The sequence below is a fragment of the Odontomachus brunneus genome, unplaced genomic scaffold, assembly GCF_010583005.1.
Source record: "Odontomachus brunneus isolate Ranch 3 - 2012 unplaced genomic scaffold, Obru_v1 Obru_scaffold_010, whole genome shotgun sequence".
In the NCBI taxonomy this organism is placed as follows: Eukaryota; Metazoa; Arthropoda; class Insecta; order Hymenoptera; family Formicidae; genus Odontomachus; species Odontomachus brunneus.
In genome coordinates, this window is record NW_022639460.1 from 214,751 (window position 1) to 229,696 (window position 14,946).

General features: G+C 42.8%; 1 protein-coding gene across 2 annotated transcripts in view; it reads left to right on the forward strand.

The window, feature by feature from the left end:
- The first annotated feature begins 758 nt into the window (after positions 1-758).
- LOC116840511 (putative epidermal cell surface receptor) overlaps positions 759-14,946 on the forward strand; it is a 21,754-nt gene continuing 7,566 nt past the window's right edge. For both annotated transcript variants that reach the window (XM_032807321.1, XM_032807320.1), the window contains exons 1-5: positions 759-1,402; positions 12,055-12,612; positions 12,896-13,186; positions 13,915-14,107; positions 14,195-14,409. In XM_032807321.1, coding sequence (XP_032663212.1) covers positions 1,288-1,402; positions 12,055-12,612; positions 12,896-13,186; positions 13,915-14,107; positions 14,195-14,409 — 1,372 coding nt within the window. In that variant the 5' untranslated portion in view covers positions 759-1,287. The remainder of the gene's footprint in view (positions 1,403-12,054; positions 12,613-12,895; positions 13,187-13,914; positions 14,108-14,194; positions 14,410-14,946) is intronic.

Consider the following 14,946-nt stretch of genomic DNA (forward strand, 5'->3'; position numbering starts at 1 on the left):
TTTCCGACATTTCCAATATAATCTGATATATAATATGGCGGACATTGTCGGAATTTCGAAATAAGGGAGAATTTCCGTGTTGACGTCACGATTACAAAAGCGGATCTGGGCATTTCCAGCGGCAATGCCTCGATAAATTGGACATTCCGAACGGTTTCTCTATTCGGAAGAGGACCTTCTGAAATCACTGATGCGTCACCACATAAAGAATGTCTCAGAAGAGACGGTGAAAGTACGGCTGTCTATTTTTTTACCGCGTCGTCATCGAGACAGCCGACACGAGATCAGGAGGGCCAAAAATCCGATTGCTTCCTAGCAACGTTCACTCGCGCCAGCCAGAGGCTAGCCGGAGGCCAGCGGCTCTGTGCTCCGGTGGATACCGTAAAGCAAATCAGGAATTACGGTATATCACCGCGCCAACACGCGTGACGTCGAGCAAACGCCATGGATTACTCCACAGCGTCGTGGCAATTTTTCCCCTAATTTCCACGAACAACATTCGCAACTCGCGCTCTTCCCCAGGAGGTCTCTCCGACGACGTGGCCAGCGTGCGCCCAGGTACTTATAGTGCACCTACGGCCACCGACCCGCGAGCAAGGTGAGTCGGGCCGTACTCCAGCTGGCGGTAGAGGACGCACGCAAAGAGCCTTGTATTGGCTTTCCAGGTTCGTCGTCGTCGGAGGTGGTAGCGGCGGCGGCGGCGGCGGCGGAGGCGGTGGTACCACCACCTCCTCGGCGGAGGGGAATCCCGCTCACTGCTGTTGCAGTGCACTTCACCTCCGGCCTCGGCACGGATCGCGAGCACGGAGGCGAGAGGGCCAGTCGTGCGGTCGCTCATCGTCGGTGTGTTGTACGTGTGTCTCTAGCAGTGTCCCCCGCTTGGTGTTTCGAGGACTGCGCGCAGAACTCACCGCGGTCCCTCCGAGACCCGTCCTCCACCTCCTCTCCCTTTGCTCCTCTCACGTGCGCACACACACGCGTGATACACGCGCGCACACAGGTGCAAACAAGTACATACGGAGTGGACCACTCTCTCTCTATCTCTCCTCGTCTACCCCGTACTTTGAAACCCGTTCCAGTCGGCTACGGGCTTGTCCGTTGTTCCCGCGTTGTTGCGACCAGCAGCTCGCCGAGGAGGTGAACGCGCAATTCGCAATTGGTCCTAAAACCCGGAGCGGTTTTCGCGACTTCCCGGCGAAGAGTCGCAGCCGGTGAAACGGTTTGCGCGCGTGAAACGTGCGTTGTGCTCGTCTCTGTGCGCGGCTCTGTGCAGAAGAATGCGGTAGGATGCGTATCCAGGAAAGATGCTTCCTGCTGGCGGTGGTGGGACTCTGCCTCCTAGGCGGGGTCGCCTACTCCTTGACGATCGTCGACGCTGAGACGCGGATCACCACGACGCCCGGTGAGTGCCTCCTCCGGGAGGTATAAACCTGTCTTGGCTTATAGAGTAGCGCTCTGGTGCTAAAGGATGGTCAGCCGGGAGAAAAGCCCGCGTGTGATAGACGTCGCGAATTTTTCATGCTCGACGAACGGTCGAGGAGGCATTTCGCGCGCCGTTGAAAATTCGTGCCCCGAGACACCGCATCCTCTCCGGACGCTCAAGCGCAGGAATGGTCGTGGAAAATGGAGGCACGATTATGTAAATTGTTAGAGCGTAAGATAGTATCGGATAGAAACCTCGGCATTCTTGCGACGAAGAAGTCGTGACGCGATTACCACCTTGCGCACGGCGCGCCAACGGGAAGGAATGACGAATACCTAGGGAGAGTTGTCAGACCGTGACAAAGGACGCATCTGAATTAGCTTGATATCGAGAGATATCTCCTCGAGTTTCCCCCGAGTCCCCGAGAACTCGTCGAAAGAGCGCCTCTACCATGCCACTCCTTGCGAAACAAAGAACGATGAAGAAGCAAACACCTCGATACCTAATGAGCAGCCTCGGTAATGCGACGCGATGGACAAGATGTAATAAAGCTCGCGCCGCGAGTATGAAATTCGCAAATCAGCTCCGCCGTCGTGTAATCGTTCGTAAATGTTGCTCTGACAACCGCAATTTCCTCTGCGGGATGGCGCCATGGAGGCGCTCATTACAGTCACCTACGATGAGAGATTTTTCCAGCGGAACCCGCGCATTCTCTTGCTTGCTCAATGGAATGACTACACGTCGATCCAAGTGGAACGTTATTCGTTCCATTGTCGGCTGCAAAATTGAACGTTATTAATTGAACGTGACGCGCCATTACGGCGATCAATATCACAATTCGGTCGAATCGTGCGGAATAAATGTCACGGCTCGTTGAATCACACGGCTGTGACAAATTTTTCAACAAAAGGGAGGGAGGAGAAGCCGTAAAAGCTTCTTCAAAGAGGATACTTTTTGGAAAAGTTACGTTAAGATTTTCCTCAAAAATGTTGCCCTCAAGTAGTCCGATGAAATTGCACGAATTAATTCGTTAAATAACAATTAATTCACTTCGCGTGTAATACAGTCGGGCCCCTTCGCGGGCCCCAGTAATTTGTACGAGTCTTCTCCTTTCGCGCTTCTCGCCGACCCGGTGAATGCCGTTACTCGTCCACTCGACACTTCTTGACTCCGTTATGCTTTGTGACATAATTAAAAAGCGATATTATTAGCGCGACACGCCCATATCACCGCAGGCGACGGAGCTAGAAGAGCAAACGACAAACCAACCGTTTGTCAACATGATCTGAACTGTTCTTACCAATCTGTCAACTTAAATGTTTCATTCATCGTGGATATTTTCTCTACAGTTAACGCACTTGCACTCGTTCCCGAAGAGCTTTCTAGGAAATGCTACCTCTTCATTAACTCTCCACTGGTATTACCTCAGTTTCCTCTAGTTTCAACTATTTTCCCAATATATAAAAGCCGATTGAAGCACGGGAAGGTGGCTTTAAAGCTAAATGTTAAATTCAACGTGCCACGTTGGCTACAGCTCTAAATCTCAAACGCGAGTGGAAAATCTAAAAACACGAGCGGCACAACCGGTCTTGGTGACCGGACCGATTCGTATCAATTATTTTAACTTGAGCAATCACGAACGGTTGCCGCGATGCTGCCGAATAAAACGTCGGCGTTCCCAACAATTCGACGACAGATTCGATCCAGGCGCGCGCTCGAGCTGCCTTCCGCTGGATGTGAATTACATCTCAATGCGAGAGCATTCTCTTTCTCTCTCGCCACGAGTCCAATCCCACGCGCGGATCGCACGCAATCCGTGTCGACACACTTCTCATTCACACGGAAAGAAAAGATTTGACGAAATTAATCAATTTCTTCCCTTCTCATGGCGGTCTCGTTAGGCCGAAATTAATGTTTTTTAATTACGCGCCTCAGAGCTCTATCGTGTTGGTTTCATCAGTGCTATCGTGCGCCCGGCGAAATGGCCCGAGTTGTCGCGTGCAGCTTGAAGGAATCCACAGTGAGGAGAAGATATCTGGACCTATGAATACATAAACGAAGGAGAAGGAAAAGAAAAAGAAGCAGACTACGCCTTCGTTTCTTGCATGACTATACATGCGATCCTAAACGACCGAGTGTGGCTGGAGTTCATGGACGATCCGGGACTTCCGGCGACCAAGAGAGGCTGAGTGAAGCACCTTTTAACGACCTGTTCCACCTTTTCCTAACACTCGGTTAACCGCGTTCTTCGACCGATTATGCGGATCGTGAAAGTCAGTGAATTTGAACAAAACAAAAGCAGCAACGCCTATCATCACACGGCGGTTGATCATTGCGTAAGCGATTCCTTACTTTCGATACCGCGATTTAGCGATTGCATTATGCAAAAGACCCAACGCGATTTCCTCTAAGACAGTATCAATTCGCCTCACAAGTAATTGCAGACTGAACAAGCACAAAAACTATGCATAAGCTGTACGTCTGACAAAAAAAAAAGAGAGGTGCGGAATAAATAAGATACGCAGACGTAATCTCCTCTGACTTGTATGTAGCACACTCAAAGAAAACTTAATCTTATTCTTAGTGGATATGTATGACCTCATTTGTATGACCTCAAGAGGATTCCTTGAAAATCAAAAGGAAAATATTCTAATGCTCATATGAGAAATTCCAGTTCCAAGTTCTTGCTGAAAGAGCCTTGAAGTATTAATCGGAAATCTACTAAATATTAGTCTAACTTTTTTTCCCTTCGAATCAAGAGGAATATATTTAGTTAAAGCAGAATGCTTTCTTATTAGAAAAAATTTCTATTAAGAACAAATTGCGTATTGCAGATGAAAGACGAAATATCTCTAAGAATATTGCGCTTAGGATATTTTCCTTTTAAAAGAATTCTTTTGAGACCATGTATACATAAAAAAAGAACATTCTTGCTTTAAAAATATCTTTATTTTTATTGGCATATGTAAATCTTGATACGAGATTACAAAGCGTTAAAAGAGTTACTTGCATCAATACATTTCATATGCAATTTAACAAAGAAAAATATATTCTTATTGTTCAAAAATAATTTGTTTTTCATGAATGGACAACACAAAATATGGAAGAAGATATCTGTATCATAAAAACAATCATACGTATTGTACACCTTATCGTACATTATGTATTGTACTTCTTATTATTGTATTAGTTGTTATTATATACACTGGAATATTATAGTATGCAAATAAAATTACAACATTGGCGAAGACTTAAAAATTCTCCTCACAAAATTGTATATCATCTCTATATGTGACAAGGTTTGTTAATTTAAATATATTAATTTTGAGCGAATAATAATTCTTTTCTGTATAAGAGGATATCCTGTATTAATAAGATTGTAGTTTTCTGAGTGCAGAATATATATTGAGCGCATTACTATGCGTTATAAACAACAAACAGATGCGCAGAGCAATGAATGGCAGCATGAAGTTGCTCGAGGTTGCGCGAGAGATTGCGTCGAACGAGAAGTCGAAAATCCAGATGTCACGGGCGGTTTTTTCAAAGGTCATCCTACTGCCGCCTGCCGTTGGTCTCTTCGTCTATCAGGAACTGCGCTACAACGAAGCATACCGAAATACCGTTTACCGGAATGGCCGGCAATTACCAAACATTAGCGAGATATACCGTAACTCGCTCGCCGCGATTTCGCTCGTCGGAATGCAATATGCATCGGGCAAATAGAATACGTTGGACGACGACCGGATGACCTTCGGCGCGGCGGATAGTTTCGTTCTCGGACCAAATGGGCGCACCTCGCAAGGAGGATCTCGCTTCCTCCTGGGCGGGTGAATAATACGGAGGAGTTCCGGCGGGTTTTGTTTATTCAGCGGGATTTTATATTCTCTTTCGCGTCGCTGCAAGGGGATCCCGACCCGAAGCTCGCACGCAAAAATGCGCAATGTCAAGAGGCAGAAAACGCGAGAAATAATAATTCCCCGCCCTGTCCTTGTTCGCGCTCTCGCGAATCGTCGCGGAATCGGCCGAACACGCACCGTGTCCGGCGAGAAACTTCTTCTGGGACACCCCGTACACGAGTATCCGTGAAAAGGAGACCGCCGCCTACTTACGACGTCCTTATAAAGTAGATTCTGTTAGTCGAACGCGTCAGGTGTATCCTCGTGACGAATATCGCGTTCGTGCGAACCGGTCGAACCGTTATGGCTCGCCATTCATAGCGCGATAAAATTTACCAAGAGCCCCGCTCGAAAATATTCGCGAATGGATGTTCGAGTCCCCGCCTTTACGATAATTGCGAATTAACGATGTAATCGCGACTATCCGTCGCGCTCCTAAAGGGAGTGAGTGCAACGGAGATAAACGGGAAAAGAGCGGGATCTCTCTCTCTCTCTTTTTCTCTCTCTCTCTCTCTCTCTCTCTCTCTCCTACTCTCTCAGTTATCGCAGATATTATTACTCAACCTGTGTTGTGGGAGATACTTATTCCATATTAATGCACGTCACGTTCATTAAAACGTTCCACGCGTATTATGTGGAACAATCGCATCTTAATTTGCAACTTTCTTCTCGATAATTTGATCAATGTAGTTTCTCTCTCTTTCTCTCTCTTTCTCTCTCTCTCTCTCTCTCTCTCTCTTTCTCTCTCTCTCTTTCTCTCTTTCTCTTATGAAAGTTTATTTAGGCAAAACATTTGGGTCTCGTTTCTCGGACATTGAAATACATGCGTGTAATAATTGAGAGTTTTTATTTCATATAATTGAGTTTAAAATTTCTTTCGCGCAGAGAGGAGCAGACGAGGAGAGGAGGAGAGAAAAAAAGAGAAAACAGATAGATTTAAAAAACCCATATATAAATTTTTAAATGTTTTCATTTGAAAGTTTTCTCAATTTCATAGTTACCCGATGCGAGTACGTTGCATTCATTAAAACACTCCACGTACATTATATGGGATTATCGCACATATGAATTTGTAATTTTCTTCTTGATAGAGTTTTATTGGTGTATCTTGATGAGGAGAATAAACAAGGTGAAATATTTCAGTATTGTTTCTGGAACGTTTAAAGTTTATGTTATAATTGAGAGTTTTTATTTTATATTCAAAGTATGATTGAATTAAATTTTTTTTTCTCGCAGAGAGAAAAAGAGAAAAGAAAGGAGAGAAGAGAGATTCAAACGGATTCACAAAAGTGTGTATGAATTTTTAAAATGTTTTTGAAAGTTCTCTCAGTTTCATACTTACTCGATGTGAAACACGCCACGTTCATTAAAACACTCCACGTACATCATGTGGTATCTGAATTTGCAACTTTCTTCTCGACAATTTGATTGATGTAGTCTCTTGTGGGGGATAAGCAAGATGAAATATTCCAGTTGTGTTTTTCGAACGTTTAAATGAATTCATGTAGTAATTGGGAATTTTTGTTTCATACCTGGAATATGACTGAATTTAAATTGTCTCTCTCACGAAAAGGGAGAAAAGGAAGAGAGAGAGAGGCAGACTTACAAAAACACATGTATGAATTTTTTCAATATTTTCATTCTAAATTTCGCTCACTTGCTCACTAATTAAAACACGCGAGGTACAAAAGCGAAATAAATCTAGCTATATAAAGCGCAATATCATGTGATTCGATATCCAGACAATCTATAACTCTACGAAACGCGCGTTTTGTAAAACAATATCGACCGACCACAATTGATTCCGGTTTGGAAGAGAATCCTATTGAATTGAACTCTTGAACTTGACGTAATCTAATGCCCGAGATTGCTCAAACTCATCCAATACTAAAACATTTTATTGCATTCCCACCTCTCTCGAACTTTTCCGCTGAAGTCGCGCGTGCACTTTCTCCGGCGCGCCCGCTTTCCCCTAGACGCGAAAAGTCTCTTGCGAAGAAAAGAAATGGCAGCGAACAGAGGATAAAAAAGTCACCCGCTCGCCTTGATCACGCTCGTTCTCGTATATAATACACCTCGTGTGTATAATATGCACATTATATTATGCTGCAATGTAACGGGTCAGATTAAGTCACGTGCTCGGGTGCGACTTCGAGCACATTCTCGTTGCACATGCAACGTTCTCTCTCTCTCTCCTTCTCTCTCTTTCTCTCTCACACCTCGCCCCGTTATTAATATTCTCGTTCCTTTTATGCACGACACGAGACAAATCGCACGCTCGTACCTTATCAGAGCGAGTCTTGTAAATATATACTCAGAACGGTACAGCTAAAGGAATGATGTAACGAATGCAACGGTGATCGGTATGTGAGTAGGGAAGTGTAACAGATGCAGTTGAAGAAGCAAGTTAAATGAAACTCGGGGCAATTAGCCCACAGATCGAGGATCGAGAGAGATTAAGTTTCGAAACCGAAACGAATGGAGAATCCTAATTAAGCAAATAGCTTTATGAAAATGTATAGAATCTCTTTTCTCTCTGTCAGTTTTTGGGATTATTTTTCACGCCGAATTTCTACGCTAATCGCGTACAGAAGAGCGCACGAAAGTCGAACGATATTAACTACATTTCACATCTGCGGTGTCGCGCATACAATTACATCCTAATAAATCCTCGTGAAATATATACTAATTACTGGAGAGCTCGAGTCCGACTAAAGAAACCCGTCGTGATCCGAAGAGCCGTCGTCTCTCTAGGAAGTGAAACGCCACTCATGTAAATTCATGCAGCGCAACGAAAGAAGAAGAAGAAGAAGAAGAAGACTGATATCATCGATCGGATTTATCGTTCCTGTCGTGCTCGCGCGACAATGGCGACGACGACCTCTCGGTCTGCCTGGAGTCATAAGACTTAACCCATTATACGCCGACGAGATTTCAACGTCACGAGGAGAGAGAGATGCCCCTGTTGGTTCTCGGATTTCCCGCGAAAGTCACTTTGCCCACGAGAGGATATTACGGTCTCCCGAAAATACCTTCGAGATTCAATTTCGAGCGCTTCTAACGATATCGCAGATATTGTTTTTCTTCGTCATGGATTCCCAACGTGCGCGTACACCTAAAGGATTAAGACTTCAGGCATAGAACGGTATTGATCAAGCCGAACGGAATGACGTAACGCGGGGCATTCATGAGTAGGATACATCCAATGGCGTTTCCATTTGCTCTGAGTTGGCAACTTTCCGTCGTGTCGCCTCACAATGGTGCCGCACGATCGAACCTGAATTTTTGAAAATATTGGAAAGACAATCTGAAAATGAAAAGATTACAACAAGATGGGCTTGCTGGGAAAATCTGCTCTAGAATAAAAAAACACAGAGAAGAAAGATCCAATTTTTTTTTAATAAAAAGAATAACATAGAATCAACAATTGTTTTTTCAGAAGTTAAAACTTTTGAAAAGTTAAGAAACTTTAAGAAAATATATATTTTCTTATTTAAAAAATATTTTATGTATATTTTTTTATTTAAAAAATATTTTATGTATATTTTCTTATTTAAAAAATATTTTATGTTACATTCTGAGAGAGAAATACTTAGAAATTTCTTGAATTTCTTTGTAGGGTGTAAAGTCTATTTCTCTGTGAATAAACTTTAAAGTAAAATTCATTAAGTTTATTAAATTTCAAGATAAAACTAAATTTATTATTACTAAAGTTTAATAAGCTTCAAAATAAAATGTATTAAAGTTAACTTGAGTTAAAATTTGTTTCTATGAATAAACTTTATATTCCTCACAAATAAATGTTCAAATTTTCTTTTCTCAGAATAGTTTAAATATATTGTTAGTGCCCACGGAATAAATATCTTTATTTCTGAAATAATTTCTCTCAATTTCTCTCGTAAAGTTTGGGTTTAATGAATGAACCAACGCATTTTGCTTAAAAGATGCAAAATTCCTGTAGTTCTTATGACCCACATTTAGTTCAAAGAACTTGAAATTCCATTCCCTTCAATATGCGTATAAATTGTTATAGTAATAATAAATTCAACGAATTTATTGAACATATAAAAAAGTCATTCTAGCAATTATAATAATTTTCTAGTAGAAAGTCAAACGTGCATAACACTTTTAAACAGTTCACACTTCATGTTAATGCAACTAGACATTTTTTCTCTGTGAAAGAAATCTTTCTTTCTCTCTTGGCTATAAAAAAAAGATCAATTCACCTAATTGTGCTGACATTGCCTTTCGAATAAATTTGTAGCGTACGTAACAATGAAGATACACTTACCGAGAAGTCCTCAATTACGGTGAACTGGAAACAGCCATGAAAGACTGCGATTCAATCCTGGTTACCTTGAATTTCACCGAGGCCGCTTGGATATGATGTGTGTGATCGATAGGTACCCTTAATTAGCCCCCGGCGGTCGGCTGAATTTCTAATTTAATCGACTTCGATATCGGGTTCACCGGGCAAGCGGTTTCTCGTCTAAGCGGTAGTTTCACGTTTTCCTTTCCGAATCGCGATTAACCGGAATCCGTGTCAAGGATGTTCATTCGTCGGCTGTTTTATCTTCTCTCGCCCGCCCGGAACCTACTTTACGAATTAACGCTTGGCTCGTCCAGACAACGGCTTCTCCAGCGGTATCGTCGGCAGTTCGCCTGTGCTTTGCGCGACTATTTCGCCAGGGCGATAGTCGAAGCGGGTCACCAAATTGCAGTCGCGATGAATCACGCCGTGCAGCCAGGCAAGTCTAATGAGCTCTAATAACGATCAGCCAACATTTATCGCAGCGCTTGCTGGGGACGTGCGCTCCCTCAAAGGAGGATGCCCGAAATGGCTCTGGAACGTGTACAGATAAATTCTAGCGCGATTGAAACACAAGAGAAACAGAATTGTACACAGAAGAAACAGTATTGTTGGCCCGCGCGTAAATTTTCTGGTGTCAACCAGATTCAATAATAAAATATGGAACAATGAATTGTGTGGTTGCTGCAACCACTGAATTGGTCGCTGAGTTGTTAGCGTTGCAGCAGTGACGATATCTCCAGCCAGAGTATATCCATGGCAAATATCATTCCAGCGGATTTCTTGTTGCCGCAACCAGATTACACGCAACTAACTGCTAAAGTAACTGACTTATATCAACCATACATAATATCATTACATAAGAATAATTAGTATGATGCAACCATGTTGCTCGCAGCTAAATATTTCTGGTGTGTACTTGTATCTTTTCTCAGTGTACTCATTCAGTTTATCAAAAGTTGTAACGGTACCATCATTGAGAAACATTGCAGTCTCGAGATATAAGATGATTTTTGCAAATTTTTTTTTAATGCGCTACCTTCAGCTGTGAAGCTTACCAAACTGAAAAATATTTGTTTTCATATATTATTACTATCGAGTATCACATCACATACAGAGAGAATATTATAATTTAAAAATACAAGTGACACGTATAAAATGGCAGGATAGAGAATTACTACAGATAGAATTACTGCAGAATGCCGATCTATTTATCGGGGTTACAATATCCTACTCTAATAGTACAAATCTCCCAGGAACATCCTAAAGACGTCCAGAGAACATCCCTGTGTTCTCTAAGGACGTTCATAAGATATCCATAAAAAATCGTGTGCTGTCTAACAGACTATAGATACATAGATAATTTTTACTATAAAATTCTCTTTCTGTATAGGACAGTTATAATGTGTGTCGACTGTTCTAAGACCACTTTTATACCACGGATGGTGCAATGGAGACTTTTAATGGGCATTGGTATACTTACGAAATACACAAGAGATTCCAACCGTGGAGCCAGTGGCCATGAGGATTTGGGCATCCTCCTTTGTAATCGTCGATCCTTTAGGGTGCGATTTGCAAACCGCGCCGTATCAGCGGATTACCTCGCCCCCCGGCACGACATCCGGTACGAAAAGAACGAGCGATCGTCGAACCCGCTCCGCGCAACGGCCTCGCCGGCCGTTAGAAGGAGGCGCAGTTGCATTCGAGCGAACCACCGTATAATTGTTATCACCGATGCAGCGGCGAAACAATGTTGCCGGAAGGCGCGGGCCTAACGTGCCTAACGGTCATGTGGACAGTATGCGAATGCAGTCGTGATTAAATCGTTCTCGTTAATGGCGAACTGTCGTTTATCGACCAGCGTCTCCCTTCGTGCCGCGCGCTTGCATTATCGGAAGCATCGCGCGTCGCATCTTCACGGTCACGTTCGTGGCCTTTGACTTGGGCGCACGTTGCAAAAGCTGCGCCGGCCGGCCAGGAACCACGTTCGATTTATGCTCGCCGTGGACGCGGGGACGAAAAGCTAACGAAAAACTGACGTGGACGTGCCGATATTGATCGGCACAGTTCGCGTTGTATTATCCGACCAGCGTTCACTTGGGAAACTCTTCCCGCAGCCATCTCATATTTTTTTCATGTAATATAATTCAAGGCATGTACGTATATCGATTCGGAGAGTTTGAAAGGTATCAGTGAAATGTTTCTTAATTTAATAATTAATTCCAACAAATATGCTTCGATTCAACCAACTGACGATCGATTTCAACTTTAGTTGAAAACTGTTCTTGGTGTGAACGAGGGGAACCAAGGATTGTTCAATCGACGACTGAACTTAGCAAATTTAATTAAAGACCGTTTTATTGGCGATTGATAGGAGCCAGACGTCACCTGATATCACCAGAATAGAAACTATCATTTGTTCGCAGGTGCTAGTGACGAAGAAACAGTCGTGGCAGCGCAGTCTCCGCAATCAGAACCGCGAAATGACACGGCGGAATCGAAAGGCGTCTACCCGACGAAGGAGTCCGACGTCAAGGCCACGACGGAGGCGAAGAAGAAGCCGGTAGTGGACTTCAAGGTCAAAAGCGATCAGAAGTACCAAAAGCCCATCGCCAAGGATGACGATGCGAAGAGAGTCTCAGACGGCGACGCGTCTGCGACGCCCATGTCAACGTCGCCCATGTCTTCGACGATGCCTGATCAATCTCCGGCGACGACGAAGTCTATGGATGCGACGGGTGTGACGATCCCGTTTCTTTTTCACGGGGAGCCGATCGTCGGGATCGTCACGACGACGCCGGCCAACGGTCCTACCGTCCAAGACCCGACCAGCAGCACGGAGGAGGTGCGAGTGACGGAGGAAACGACGTCATCGAGAGGCAGGGCCTTGAACATCTCCGCTCCGGAGCCAACGAACTCGTTGCACGCTAATATTACAGATCTCAGTGACGTCAGCATGGACGAGGACGACAAGGAAGTGGAAGGTAAACGTTGCTGTAAGAGAGACATTACGCGCCCTATTTGCTTGTTAGCAAACACCAGCGCTTTTGCAGATACAACAAATCCCGTGTGACTCGGAAAAAACGATAGAAAATGTTATATCTGATACATCGTATTTATATCGTTTACAGGATCAATTATGCCATTTTATTAAACCATGCATAACGGTTTAAAAATAGCGCTTTTAAAATAACGTTTTCAATTTTGCAAACTGAAATAGCTTTTATTCAACGGCGAAATTAAAACAATTCGATCTACTGTTCGCAGGTGGGGAATACGTCGCGTCTCACAATGAAACGTCCATAAATATCTCCTCGACGTTATTACCAAAGGTGCCAGAGTGCGTTCACGGGAATCGCACCTACTCGTTGGGCGAAAAAGTTGTGCGAGATTGTGAGGAGAAGTGCGTCTGCTCCGAAAACGGCATCACGGACTGCCAGCCACTGTGCGTACATCCTTATGTCAGAGCGGGCAGGGGAATCGAGGACCATTTGTGCCAAGAAAAGATAGTCTCCGAGGAACCATGTTGCGCCGTGATCCTCTGTGCCGCGGATTCCGGTATGCTCCGATCCGATTTTACCGGTATTTCCGGTATGCGGCGATCCGATTTTTCCTTACCTTAGGCAACATAAATCTCCAAAAGACGTCTACAAAAGAAGAATCCTGAATAAAGTAGAGGTTTAAACAATTAAGAAACGAAGGATTCTTTTGGACGTCCAAAAAACGTCCAAAAGGAGAACGATCTAATAAAAGAAGTATTCTTTGTCATGTACAAAGATAGATTTTTCAATAGTAGGTTAAATAGATTTAAGTTTAAATTCTGTTCTAACAATGTTTGAACAGAGCTTAACTCTGGAACTTCTTAAACATGGATAAAACTTACCCAGATAAATTTTCTAAATTGTTGTTCTTAAAACATATATTTTAAATTTGCTATAACTTTTTTTAACTTTATTAAATCATCAAAATACTAATAAAATCATATTCTCCGACGAATTCTACTCTAATTAAATATAATATTTTGATAATTTTTTCTCAAGTTGTAAGCAAAAGAAGCTGCATTAGATAAAATTTACTTATGTTTAAGATTTATGTAATTTTTTAGTGTTCAGAATTCTTAAGCTTAAAATCTTAAATTTAAACTATTGAAAATTGAAAAATTTGCCCTAAAAGACGTCTAAAAAATGAGATACTTTTTTGACGACTTTTTTCGGAGTTTGAGCTGCTTGTGTTACAATCTCATTGAGTTACTTGATTTATGCAATTTGGAAATGTATTTGACGCAGCTCCGGAGCCGGAGGAGACATGTATATTCGGCAGTCAAACGGTAGCCAGGGGACAGCGTGTCGAAGACGGGTGCTCCAAGGTATGCATATGCGAGGCCGGAGGCCATTTAAAATGCCAAGCTAGATGTCCGCCGAACGAGACAACTTCCATAGCCAATCAACACGATCGCTGCGTCCAGCTGACCGATCCCAGGTAAGGGATCTTTTTAATTTCACAAAATCACGAACGACAGAATCGTGGGGTGAAGAACTCTGAAACAGCTAACTGCTCGCACTTCAGGGACCAGTGCTGCACCATCACGCTCTGCGACGTTACCTTGGGCGATCACGAGATCAAAGCCGAGAACTCCACAGACCTAAGTGTGCACTTGATGGACGTGAAAGTGTTGAATTCAACGACGATCAAGCTGAAGCTGTCCGCCAAGAATCCCCAGGATGTCACCATAGAAATCTCACAGGACAATCGTGTGTGGAGCCGACAGAAACCCGATAAAGGTAAGCGAACTTTTCCGGAAGATAAAGCGATCGTTTCTAAAACAGGCCAACATTCTTTCTGTACATAAATCCGTAAATCTATATTTTAACATGCTTTTTGTATAATATTGCAATTGCATAGACTATTATTATCGACAAATATTCCTTCATAACGCACGGAAAAAAAAATTTAATTGATTAACTAAATTTCTAATAAGATGAATGATGAATGAACCAAAATATTCCGGTTGAAGTTACCAGGATTTTGTTCAAGTTAACAACATTTCTGGTTATCCAGAAAATCCAAACAAACGTTTTTTTCCATGCGGAGTAAATGCTGACAAAATAAAATTACGCGTATGTGATAGCAACCATGAATGAGTTAAGTCAGTTTTACATTACTACAAATTTTTACATATATATAATAATATAAACAGTTGTGAATCAATTATCTCTGATTTTACAATCAATATGTTCGCTACTATCGTTTATTTAGAAAACTACTCCATCATAGATAATCATATATATATATATATATATATATATATATATATATAT